Source organism: Lampetra planeri, chromosome 12 (assembly GCF_965212315.1).
Source record: "Lampetra planeri chromosome 12, kcLamPlan1.2.h2, whole genome shotgun sequence".
NCBI classification, from domain to species: Eukaryota; Metazoa; Chordata; class Hyperoartia; order Petromyzontiformes; family Petromyzontidae; genus Lampetra; species Lampetra planeri.
Window position 1 is genome coordinate 9,374,236 of NC_136118.1, and position 13,748 is coordinate 9,387,983.

Below are 13,748 nucleotides of genomic sequence, written 5' to 3' on the forward strand. Positions count from 1 at the left end.
TCGCAGTCAGATCTCTGGTGACTGCACAAAAAAAAAACATTACGGAAAATGTATTTTGGCATTTGACAGCAGTGAGACTTAAAAAATATTGGTTTGACTGTTGTGGGACAAACTTTACTGCTGTTTGAAGGGTGGGATGGAAAGTGCTGTCCCCAACTGTCTGCAACAGAAGTCGCTGGAGAAGGGATCTCGGAGGTAGCCCTGTGATATTCGCTTACGTGGACCGTTTGTTAACAAAAAAAAGTTGCACTGCTCTCCGAGAGATCTAATTGGATCCTCTTGTCTCGTGAAATTGGACAAAATTGAAATATACTCACTGACCTCATTGCTTTTGAGTTATTTTTGTCAACCTTCCATGAATTTGTACACTTAAGTTACATCCCTGAAAATGCTGTTATTTTATTCTCATATAGGTTCAGTTCGCATGTAGGTTTATTTTATATATTTTTCCAACCTACTTTTATTATTATTATTAAACTTTTTTCTCTATTTATTCCGCAGAGCCTTTCAGATCCAAACAACTACCACGAGTTTTGTCGGCTGCTTGCCAGGCTAAAGAGCAACTACCAGCTGGGCGAGCTGGTGAGAGTGGAGAGCTACCCAGACGTAATCCGCCTGATCGCGAACTTTACCGTTACAAGCCTGCAGGTACCGTACCATGCACCGTCACGAACCCTTGACTTAAGTGTGGTGGTGCGGCATCCGAGTGCCTCCATGGGTTCAAATGTTCCATGCCCGGTGGGATTTATTTTTCATGAATTAAATTATTTCACCTGGAAAATCCCTTGAGTTGCAACAACTCGTTTGCCCTCAAAGGTGTCCTCAAGGTGTCACTCGACACATACGTAGCAAACACATAATGATGCCGTGTATGTACATGTTTTACATCCAGGTGGATGGATTGCACAGATGTTTTCATTCATGGGGGTTAATAGTAATCTGTGATTTAAGAGATATATTATTATAATATTTACATATACATGATCAATCCACTTCTGGATGAAGGCCTTCCGAAGCTGCCATCGCCTCTCACGATCCTGCAATATATTACCCAGTGGTTCTAAACACCACCTGCCCCTTCACCCAGCCATCTGACACCATGGCTGGTGAGGTCGTGGTTTACTTGTTGTTGGGCATGGGTGGAGCGGTGGCGGGCGGGGAGGGAATTTGACCATAATTTGCCATGTTGCTCAGTGCGGGTTGGTGAAGGGAGCACATTTTGTCTCACCTCCCACTAAGTACCTGACTGATGTTGGCACCTCTATCTAATATAGCTACTTAATTCTCCAATAAACTCATGCTGCTCAACTTCAACTAGACAGTTTGTAAGTTTGTTGACACAAATTTCATAATTTGCTGAATATTTACATATCTATAGCCCCATGCTTGACAAAGCTTTAGGTAGTGGGTGGCTGCAAGAGCGAGCTATTGCAGCAAAGAAGCAGAAGGGGGCAACATTTCTTTTCGAGCGCCAAAAGAAGGAAGCATGCTGTCTGACAAAAATGTCATGATTTTATGGCTTGTCCTTTGCTCACGGCAGTAAAGATTGTATTCACAATCGCCAAGACACATGCTAGTGCACTGCTGCAATGTTGGGTGTGCAGCCGAGTGGTTCTTTTACACGTGAAAATGACAGCGTGATGTGCATTACACATACGGCAGACCCTTTTATTGGCTCAGCTGCGAGCTGACACTTTTAACTTTTTGTTCTGCTGTATATAAAAACATCTAAATTGATATTCGAGTGTCTCTAATGCCGATAATGCACTCTGCATCTTTCTATCAGTGTTATCTGCATATTTTTTAAATTAAAAGATGCATATCCTTAGCACAGCCTGTAATGCCAATATTGCATTTTTTCATCTGCAATGATGCATCGGCTACAATCTAATTGTAACCGCCCTTCCGTTTTCACGGATCGCTTAAGCACCGTCGGCGCGAGGAATAACGATAATGATCATGCGCGCCGTCATATATTTTAAAAATGCTTCCACTAACGGCATCGCAATATTGTTCCGGCTAATATCCGTCGTCCCACTGGTGGCTTTCCCCAGCCCTGGCCGCCGCCACAGCCAGAACGCTGCTGCAGGAGGCCTCGGCACGCACGCTTGCGAAAGCGCGCCTCGCCTGGGAGTCACGCTAACGGCATTAGCTGGGTGCCGAGCCCTCTAATGCTTAGGGACCCTCGGCAGACGCTTGAGTGCCTGTCGTGGCCCATACGGCGGTGTCGGATGCAAAAATCTGCCAGCACGAGGTCCCTCTCGCACTATTGATTTTAAAGGCACGGCCAGTTACCGAGTTACACTTGAAGTGTCTGCGCGATCGATATGTCGTTAGGAAGGGGGGGGGATCAACTGAACCTCGGTTTAAAATGCAGTCTGTCTCCCGTGCTTTAATGGGACCTAAGGGGCTATGAGATGAATTTTTTTTGTCATGTACGGTTTGGATATGTAGTTTTAAAATGATGAAACTGAAAAAATGTAAAGCTGAAATGTTATGATTGTTTTGAATGTTTTTTTGTCATTTTGAACGATTGTCTTGATTTTACACGGCCTTTTGCAGTGATATATATTTTTAAGAAGTTAATTTAAGAATGGTGAAAACCCCCTCATCTCCTTTTTGAATAGTTGTTTGACCTTGTTGCTTAAATTATATGAAATATCACTATAACTAGCACATGAAATATGTTCCTTTAATGTGATGGAATGAATTTGAATGTGGAATTTCAATCAGCATTATTGAGCAATTTATTGTTTTGAATGGTTTTTAAAATGGACCATTTAAAATGTTAATATTTAAATGAAACCTGGCAATGCTCAGCTTACAAATGGTGCAATATTTCATTTTATAAAGAAAACATTTCTTTTATAGTCACTTTTAAATGTGTATGAATTTCTACAATAAAGTGACATTTTATTCCCAACTGAAAAACACTCATTTATATGCATAACTTCGTCAAACTGATTGCTCTGCATTATCACTCTCTTGTGAATTTTTGTGTTTGTCATTCGATCCAAACTGCCTTCCCGGTTTAAATCCCTTATTGAATTTTTTTTCCAAGACAAATTACACATTTGGCGATTGCTCGGTGTTGTGGTTCGGGTGCTTTCCTCTCGGCAATAGAACTTGCCGCTCCTATGTATGCATGTATGTTGAACTTCCTTTGCACCTTGCATAGCCATCTGTGCTAATCGGGGAAGGACAACAAACTTAACACAAAAATGCAGTTCTAAAGAAATTAGTTTTCAATCTAGATTTAAAAGTGCATAGCTCCAGTGGCCTCCTAATATCGCTAGGAAGGGCGTTCCAGACGGCCACAGAAGCGCATCTGAAAGCGCGCGATGTGGTAACCATCTTTCGATAGTTATGCCGAAGCCGCTGCGAGGATGACATTGCCATGCATGCTGTACCGGTACGAATCCACCTTGCCTCCTGCTGCTTCCCACCCCCGTAGCACTGGGCGTTTGCACCTAACAGCGTGCACTACCTGCTGAGCCTGTGGCAACGGCTAGCGGCGTCGGTGCCCTATGTGAAGGCTACGGAGCCACACATGCTGGAGACGTATACGCCAGAGGTCACCAAGGCATACATCACGTCACGCCTCGAGTCCGTGCACGTCATCCTAAGGTGCTCTTCGTCGTTCTCGCAGTGTTAGTTTTTGTTTTGGAAGCTTTCTTGTCAATTTTGTTGTAAATGTTTTATCGGAGTCATGTATTTCGTGAGAATTTTCGAGTGGTTCGCATCTCCGTGTCTCGGAGAATAACCTGTGGAAAGAGATATCGCATAATTACTTCTGAGACGTCTTCAGATGACCTTTTTTTTATCTACACACTGAATTACCCACATGCCCAGCTATTGAGAAATTTTCATAGTATGGGAGTAAAAATATTTTTTCAATTCTCTGAGCTGAAGTTTTGTCAAAATCCCAAACTTTGGGGTTCAGACCCAGAACCTCAGAAGTGCTGGCCCAATGCCGTGACCGCTGAGCCACCTGGCCACTTCAACATCAACACTTGGGATAACAATTTGGCCCGGTCTGTTTAGTTTCCTCACTTTGCCTTTTGTGCAATGCTGCGCGTATTAAGTGTTTACTAACAGCACTTGTCCAAGTTACTTGCCGTGAAAATGTGGAATGTTAGTCATAGTTCTTGCATCCGTCCACGTGTGAATGTGTGCTGCTGTGCGTGCGTGTGCGTGCGCGCACCAGGGATGGGCTGGAGGACCCGCTGGATGACACGGGGCTGATCATGCAGCAGCTGGAGCAGCTGAGCACGATCGGGCGCTGCGAGTACGAGAAGACCTGTGCGCTGCTGGTGCAGCTCTTCGATCAGTCGGCGCAAGCCTACCAGGAGACGCTTCGCTCCTCCCCTGGTCAGCCCATGGAAATCGCCGTTCAAGAAGGTACTTGTGGGGCGTTTTTTGTTTTTTTTCAGGCATGAGCCTATTTGAGCAATTGGTTTTGCTCATAGCAGGGCCGCAGTAAATTGTAATTAAAGGAACTTTGTTAGTGGATTTTACAAGTACACTGTAATTACAATTCGGTGCAAATTGCACTTAAACCAAGGTCTGGCTGTTAGGCACAGTACAGAAAGGTCACAGTCTAAGCTAAGTAAATGCACTTTTACAGTGTCGTTTGTGTGCTTTTCACGTTTGTTTTTCGGAGGTTCAGTTATTGATATGATCCTGGACTTAGGGTTGTTCGTGTGTTTAATGAGCAAGTGCATTAATTTTTTATCTTAATGTTTAACATTTTAAAAACTGGCATTGAGCTAAGTCCTTTTGTACGTTACGGGGAGGTTGAATACATCAAAGGTTACTTTGGAGCGTAGATGGAACAATTGACAAAAAATAGGTCCTGGAACCAAGGCCCTTTTCTCTCTGTTTTCCGTTGTTTATATTTCAAGTGATATTTTAACTAGGTATGTAACAATTCATGAGTTGAGTTGTGTCCTGCAAAATCTTGACAACCAACTTTTTAAAGCAACCCCCACTTTGGTTTCACTGCCACACTTAACACCAACACACTTAACACTAACGTAACACTAACAGTGTGAAGTTTGGCAGCATCTATGCTCCCCACATCTAGACCTGCCACACTTAACACGTAATGATGGCTATACAATTGGCCGCACAATTAACGTAAAGGTCGCCTTGCTGCATCCACTTTATCAGCCTGCCCTCAACAAAGCCCTACTTACTGGACAATGAGCTTGTGTGGGTTATCACGTTTTTCCAAGAAACACCCCCCTCAATTACAACAAATATCCACATCCAAATTATGTGGTTATGCCAAGTTGTATGTTCCTTATATTATCAGGCTAATTTTACACTTATGCTAATGGTATGGCTGAGAAAGACCAAACGAGATGCCAAATAGGAAAAACAAATTGATTATTTAATTGAATCATGATTCCGAGGGAGTTGAATCGTTGCATGCTCAATTTCAACCCTTACATTGATAGATTTTCAATTATCACATCACTGGAATGTACCCAATTCCATAAGATTCCGGAAGCTAAGCAGTGTTGAGTCTGGATAGTGCTTGGATGTGCGACCATCATGCGTTCAACAGGTCTTCTAGGCTGCTGTGGGGTGTTGTTGAGGGGACCAGGGGGCAGTGCGGCAAAATTGCACTGTGCTATGCTCCGACATCTATGCTGCCCACATTCACCAACCCGCAATGACCAGTGTGGTGAAGTGTTGTCAAATTACTCTCCACGAGTAATATTCTGCTGGACGAGGGAGACCCCCTCGTCCTGCAGAATATTGACAAAAGACTATACGGCCGCAGCCACATAAGCCAAATGTATCCTATAACAGCTACAGCCTCTGCCAGATCAACCTATCAATGTATGCGTACATTAACAGATCAATCTTTGTACAAATGCGCCCATTTTATGGATTTTCAGCGTTTAATTTGGTGATTTGTCTGTTTCTTCGACACCTGTTGACAGGCCGCCTGACGTGGCTGGTGTACATGATTGGAGCAGTGATCGGGGGGCGGGTATCTTTCGCCAGCACGGACGAGCATGACGCCATGGATGGAGAGCTTATTTGTCGGTACGTGCACAGACTATGCGCCTCGCCGCCACCACATGCCGTTAGAGCAGACTCGCAAGCGTCCTACGATCGATGATGCCACTGTGGCGAGATGTTAACTACCTCGCCTGGTATACAGGCGGTTATGGGTTCGATCCCAACCCTGACGCCTGTATATTTGAAGTTTGCATGTTCTCCCCGTGGTCGCATAGAATTTTCTCTGGGTCCTTTGTTTTTTTCCCTCCACATTTAGAAACATGTGTTTGGCTGCTGTAAATTTCCACATGTTAAGTCACTTAGTTGAGCTATCATATGTGGCCAGGTCACTTCTGAAAAAGAGCTGTATTGTTCAGTGGGTCTTACCTGGTAAAATATATTTTTTTTCATTTTAATTGATACCCGATCTGATCGCGCACTGCTTTCCTTTTGTCACTTTTGTTCATGCGCGATCCCTGTTCGCTTTCGGCACAGTAAACTCTCGATTATCCAAGTTGGGATTAACCGTGTTTGCAAAAAAAAAGTATGTTTACATGTGCGTTGGTAGTTTAATTATCAGCTGCTCCCCATTGAGGTTTAGTGATTTTGTCCACATGTGACCGCAGACATGTTGGCAAGTAAACCGATTTCCGTAGGAAGAAATAAAAACAGACGGCGCATGGTGCTTTCTATCCCCTTTCTGTGTAAGGAAATGGTTTAATTTGCAAACGTTTAGCACTATCCTCCCCCAATTACCCTGGGTAATTCAGAGTTGAATGCGCGTGTATCAGGCAAACCCCATTGTCCACCCTGTCGTGCCGCTTTGCAGGTGATTGTTTTGGGTTGAGCGAATGGTTTAATGATGTTGAATCCTTTAGGGGGTGCTGTAGGCCACGTTGTTTCTGCGACTATTGGGCAACACTGCCCATCGTGTTTAGTACTTGGGAGAGAGGTTTAGGTTTTATCACCGTCACATGGTGGAGCATTATAGAGGTTATTAAAATAAAATATTCACATTTACTAAAAGAAAATGACATTTGTGCAATATATGGTGACGATTTTGCCAGTTATTTATTTATTTCCTCTGTGTACTCTATTACAAACGCTTGTTTGAGTAATTTTATTTAAAAATCCAGATATTGGCGAAACCTACAAAAAAACTTAAATACAGTTAGCTGAATAATGTATGAATCCCCGCTAATGACAAGATGGCAGACAAGTATGAAGAATGGGAATTCAAGTTTTGCGGTGTGTAGATTATGCTTTTGACAACGCAAAAAAGCACCCAACATGTGTTGGCTGCTGCAGTATTGTGCAGGTGAGCTCTGCGTTTTTGGAGTTGTGGGCTACATCCAGTGTTTCATGCAGACTTTTACAGGTACAAAAGTTATATTCTAGCGTTAAAATTCAAGTGGGTACTTTTCGCACAAACGGAGATTGAAATTTGACACGCTTGCTAAGTAGGCAGAGTTACTTTGGTAATTTGACCTCTGCGTAGCAGAGACTTTTTGACAGGAATTGCCTCTTGAAGCGTACAAACAACGAACGGCGATAAACGCAACCTCGGTAAAAGCGTGCGACAAGTGAAAATACATCGCCTTCCCTGTAAATAAGCTGTCGGCAATTTAAAACAATTTTAGGACAATTTAATTTAGTAACTGAATTCTATATTAGATGCAATCCGGAATCGTATTTATCAAATTAAAATGACTTACTGCGTATTATGAAAACGCTTTGAGCGAGCCTTTCATTAATTCACAGTCTTGCTGCGTTCCGCCGCGGTCTGTTTGTATGTTTTGTTTTTCGGGGTTCCCTTTGGCATATGCGGGCTTGACGACACCTTTTCATCGACTCCTCCTCCCCGTCCCGCTGAGCTCTTGCCTGATTTGTGCGTCCATCACGGCTCTTAGCAGTTTGGCGGTTCTGAAATATGCTGGAGGCTTTTAGCGGCTTCTGTTGACAGAAAGGCCATTATGGATGTGGAATGGGCTGATTTTTAAAGAACTTTCATTTTCCTTGCTGATTCTCCCTGTCAGGAGAATATCAGCCTCCTCCATCCACTGGGCAGTGTATTTTTTTTGCAGGAGCGATCATTTTTCGTTTTTCCTGGTAACAGTCACCACTTTCTCATCTTGGCTATTTTATTGCACCTCATCACTTAATAATGTTTATCAGCTCAATGTTTTGATATATGCCCTGAAGGTTTTCTACGCCAACTGTATCTCGCTTGATGAAATTTCAAAAGCGATATACTCTAGAGAATGTACTTTAAGTGTAAGTTAATGTCACCTTTTACTTTTTTAGATTTGTGGGCAAGTGCTCTGTTGGGAATTGAACTCTGTATTCCTGCTCGCTCGCGTTGCTTTAATAAACAGACTACATTCTGCTTAGAGGGCGTGCGGTGAAGTACGCAGGCAAACTGGAAGGCTCCTTCATGCCTTGTTTGTTTCATAAATAATTCCATGGTACATTTGAGCCACACACAGTGCAGAGCAAAAATAGCAAAGGTCAACATTTACGTGCTGCGTGTGTCCAAGTTAATTCCTGCAATGTGAGTGCATAGTTTTGGTGGTAGATGGTTAGCGCACTGTGCCATAAAATCAGTGAGCTAATTTCGATTAGGTGGCGAGTGGTAAATGAGCCGATCCTGGGAACCCCCCCCCTCTTCACCAACTGCCACTGACTAGAGAGGTGAAGTATGGTAAAAGAAAACTCTGCATCTAGCAGTGGATTGACTAAGGACTGTAAATAATTGTATGAATATTTCCATAATTCTGGAATAAATATGATCCTTTTAAATAATATTTTCATATCTTTTTATTAAGTAGATGAATTTCAATTAATATTCTTTGGTTCTTTCGGTAAAGTCACGTAGATAGAAAAATAATCATTAATAAAGTGAATAAAAATAATAAAAAACAAAAAAACACTAATGTAGACTGTTTATTAAATATTTGTTGTTTATACAATATTTTTTTAGGTACATGCAGTTGAAAAGCAGGGCTTCTTATTTTCACTCCTGGCCAGGATGACTGCTGCGTCGCAATGCCGAATTTGCATGCGAAATCATTTAAAAGTCAGGAGCTCTTTTGATAATTATTTTGACCTCGTGCCCTGGTGAGAGGATGTGCCCCCGTGGTTGCTCTGTCTGTTTGCATATCACCGATGCTGCTCTCTCCTCACAGGGTGCTGCAGCTCATGAACCTCACGGACTCACGGCTGGCACAGGCTGGCAACGAGAAACTCGAACTTGCCATCCTCAGTTGCTTCGAGCACTTCCGCAAGATTTACATTGGCGACCAGGTCCAGAAGTACTCCAAGGTACCCACACGTTTGAAAACGAATAAACGCGTACATTCAGTAGTTCATCGAATCTTTTAAAGCTGTAGCCAGTACCACCCCGTGCGTGCCACATGGAGGTCTACACTGAGGATCGAACCACTGTAATGGACGCGTCACAAACACGCATCCCCGCGACGTTTAACCCCTCTGCTGACGCTCCCCTCGGATGTGCGTGTCATGTCTTGTCACAACTCGCGCACCTCGGATTCTGTGAGACGCACTATGTCGCTGGCTTACGTTGATTATGGGAAATGCTCGGCGGTGTGTAAGGAGAGCAGTCTCACACACGACACACGTGGGTCCTGCCAATGGGGCGCGCACGCACTACATTTGCGTTTTACGGATGTATACTGCCACTAATTTGGGGAAAATGTTTGGGATGAAAAATATGCATGTTTTGTAAATGGGTTAATATTCTTACAACATTCTGCTGCACAGCCAGACATGTTATATTGCAAACGTGGTGGAGCTTTTCCCCTTGGACTCGATACACAATATCCACTTGTCTTGTGTTTTTGGGTAATTTCATTTTTAGGGACCTTGAAAGACCATCTATGAATCTGTAAAAGTTTCTCAACGTGAATAATATTATTTAAAAACTTTATAAATCAACGTGGGAATACAGACCAAAGCATAAAATACGTTTTTAGTTCAGTGTGTGCGTAAAAAAAGGGATTGTGATAAAATGTCAGCATCGTGCCTTGCTGTGCAAGAATTTATATTTTTTATTTTGAAAGCAGTTTATTTAACTGTATTACTAACATCTTAAAAAATAGTTCGGACTTTTGTTCCATCGCCTTTCTACGTTAAGAAATGTTATTGTGCTTGAAATTCATGGCCAAGAAATATTTGCTTGGTGCCCGACTTAAATGACAGCTGTTACGGCGTGCCATTTGAAAAAATTCCCACTGGGAGGTGTGCAATTTCATATAATTCCGCTCTTATGCCGTTCTGAATATACTCAATTCTGTTTAGCCGCTTTCGGGCTGTAATTTTCAGCCCGTGGGAAGTTCAATTATCTCAGTCAAGTTTGTCGAAGGTGGCGCTATATTTTTGTTTGTGGAGGTGTTAAACACGGAAGGGAGTGCTGTTGAGTAAAGAACGAGTGCTGGCCTGAGTGGTGGCCTGAGAGAGCAAGTCTGAATTTTAACAGGCATCTATCTTCGTTACTGTCAGAGGCGTAACCTGCAGACGGTTAGTGTGTTGTGGTGACGTGCGAATGAGTCCGGGGGGAGGATTTGCCAGTTCTCTTGCCGTATTCTTTTGACTGATAAAGCCCCGGGAACATACTCGGGCTGTTTTATAAATGCCACACGCTGACTGGCTCCCATTTTCTCGCAAGTGAGGCTCCTGGCGCTGCTGCTCTGATCACTTCACCCGTTAACCCCTTTGTTGTGCCACCAGTCAAATTACTCGGAGCTTTAATTTCGCTTGTGACCTTGCAACGCAATATTGGCCCCTCTCTGAAAAATGACAGCCATTATCGTTGGAGAATTTCATCGTTAGTGGCATCACAATTGAATAAAGTTTAATAGCGGTTGTATTTTTGCCGTACGTTTACCGCATATTTTGTTGGGCAATTTAAGAATGCAATAACGCCGTGGCTTACAATTAAACGACATTTTTAATCATGCATTCTTTACAATTGCACTTTGCATGCTGGCTGAAAAATGAGACCCAAAATGTGTGAAGCGAGACCAAGGTGTATGAACTTTCGGTGATGGCATATAAAAGTGTGTGAACTTTAGACAAACACAAGCACATTTGTAATGACCTACATATATGCTTGTCCAAGATAAATAATGCTTCTCCTGCAGTCCCGTGCGACTCCTTGCACATGACCTATAGCTTGCCGCACATTGCAACAGATTGCCTTTGGCCTTGTAGTAAAATTTTGAGTCGAGGTCCAGCTTGCGAAATGTGGTATTAACAGTTAATTATATAGCAATTGGTATTACGATACAAACCACAAAAATGGAAAACAATGCTGCATAAACCGTATGCAATTTGTCTTTTGCCGAAAATGACAAAAAGCTTTTATTATCTTGTTTTGTATGTGCACAATACATTCTGAGTTCAGAGTTGAGGCTACAGTATTGATTTCGCTGTCAAGTGTGTCTAGACTGCAAAGAATTAATAGGCCTGGGGTTTACAAAGCCTAAAAGCCACGCTTTGCCAACTATTGACCTTTACTTGTAATAAACGGACATGGGAGATGCCATCAAGGTCCTCCTCTGTTTCTTGTAAGCGCCTTTTCTGGTAAGCATCAGCAACAGGAAGTCCATGGTGCTCGGCGTAGTTTTTTTTCTTCTTCCCACCACCCTCTATCCCCCTCTTCTGCCTCCCGCTCTCTCATCATTAGCACTGATGCTATTTTGAGATTTTGGTTCTCCTCACTGTCATGATTGGGGAGGTGGGAGGGGGCAAGTGGGGGGGGGGGTGGAAATTGATGGAGAGTTGTATGACCGGGCTTTCACACCAGGCGGTGCAACTGCACCAGGGCCTACAGGACAGAGGTGCCTGGCTACGAATGGGGGAGGGGGGGAAATTTGGACAACCTAGGGCCCGATTCCGTTCCGTTCACCAGGACCCATCTCAACGATGCCATGCCACCAGTTTGCTAGTTCTGTTTTAACGAGTCTTTATTAATCCGGGCGCATGGCCATCACGCGACCTTTCGGGAGCTTCCATCGCTGAAGAGGATTGGGTGGAAAATATTTTTGTTCAGTCCTTTCAAGTGAATGCTGAAAATGTTTTGTAGCATTCCGGCCCAATGTGGAGCTTCATAAGGTGCGGTATGTTTTGGTGAATTGTCAGGATTCAGCTTCACAATCTGTGGTCGCAATTCCATTCCAGAATGGATTTTTTGTCTGTTTTTCACCATACCGCTTGCATTTTCTCATATTTTTGTGAGGTTGTTACATTATTGTTTGTACCGCAAGCCTAAATGTAATTCTTGCATACTTTGTGCATTAATCGGAAATAATATATTTTGATTTGATGCATACGTTCCAAGCTCAAGAATAAATTATAATCGATTAATCAATGCATCATTATTAGCTGCCCAGTAAGTGGTGTAGAATGGCAGTAGGGGTTTAGCAGGCCCTTACTCTTAGAGTAAGCGATTAATGGCTCATGCTATCTCTACATGGGGCTGCCAGCATTCCTTAATAGTTATAAAAAATGCAGGCGAATTAAAACGACACTGGGTGAAGCATTGTATGTCCTGCTGTGTTAGCCGGTGGGTCTTCCGAGGATGAATAAAGAAAATGTGCAGCTATACTTAACTTCAGCACATCAATCTGGGAATGACTAAATTGCCTATATCTGCCGCCTGCCTTCTCTGCTAGCGTACTCGTATTCATGATGTCCTCTTGGCAGGTACATTAATTAAAATGAGTACCATTATAGTATCCAAACATTGACAAAGTGGAGCTCTTTCACTATGGGGAAAACCCTTAATAAATAACTTTTTTGGGTTGAAGTCCATACAAAAAATGTATTTAAAAACAAAACTCTATTTGAAGTGCACATACATTTTATGGGGGAAAATATTTAATGGCTTAAATTATAGTGATATTTTTTTCTCCTTTCCTATTTTTTAAGCAGCTCTGCAGGCATAAATATGCTGACAAATTCATTTAAAGAGTAATGGCAGTGTCTGCCTAAGAGGATGCTGGCTCTTTTGCTGGAGCCAGAAATTCAGTTCAAAGGCTCAGCCAGCAGTTGGAGAGGCTGGCTTTCGTCAAGACTGCCTCAAACTTTTAGCTGTGTGTTTATTTTCCTTTGTGAGAAGGCTGTTGATGAATAAGTGATTAAGATTAGGACATCTTAATCACTGTTGCCCATTCACGGAGATCCCATCAATAGTTAAGGCTTACCAGAACGTGTGTGCTGGCACAACGCTGCATTGCACTTACTCAGAGGGTAATGGCGATTGCAATGCTTTGGGATGTCTTGCGGAGTGTTGGTCATGCAGTTTCCATGACCAACACTGTGCTGCCACCCGGCATAATCCGAGTTTACTCCCGGGCTCTCCAATGCCTAAATTCGCTGTAATTTCAGCCACATTTCTGTTATTTAGCCCCTGGGAAGGCAAACAAATTAACTGCAGTGTTTATCTGTGCGAAGAAGCAAGTATCCTTCAGTTGCGTCCATCCCTGCGGCCCATGTGGACATGTATTCTCCTCTGAGAATGTATCAGATAAAATATTCTGCACCTTAGTTATTTTGAGGGAGTGGGCCGCGGGTGGGAGGAGCGTGTGATGCATCGAACGGTCCAAGCGTCCACCCCCCCGCCCCTTGCAGGATCCTATCGGTGCATGGATTCCTAAGTTGGCCCTTGTGGGATCCTATCGGTGCATGGATTCCTCGGTTGGCCACCAGCCTTG

The 13,748-nt window shown here is 43.1% G+C and overlaps 1 protein-coding gene across 4 annotated transcripts in view; it reads left to right on the forward strand.

Annotated features, from left to right (window-relative positions):
* The window catches only part of XPO7 (exportin 7), an 85,283-nt gene that overhangs the window by 14,670 nt on the left and 56,865 nt on the right, over window positions 1-13,748 (forward strand). For all 4 annotated transcript variants that reach the window (XR_013585939.1, XM_078599437.1, XM_078599439.1 and 1 more), the window contains exons 10-14: window positions 502-648; window positions 3,455-3,627; window positions 4,208-4,401; window positions 5,955-6,060; window positions 9,201-9,336. Coding sequence is in view for 3 of the 4 variants with exons in the window: in XM_078599437.1 (XP_078455563.1) it covers window positions 502-648; window positions 3,455-3,627; window positions 4,208-4,401; window positions 5,955-6,060; window positions 9,201-9,336 (756 nt within the window). In the remaining variant the exon portion in view is untranslated. The remainder of the gene's footprint in view (window positions 1-501; window positions 649-3,454; window positions 3,628-4,207; window positions 4,402-5,954; window positions 6,061-9,200; window positions 9,337-13,748) is intronic.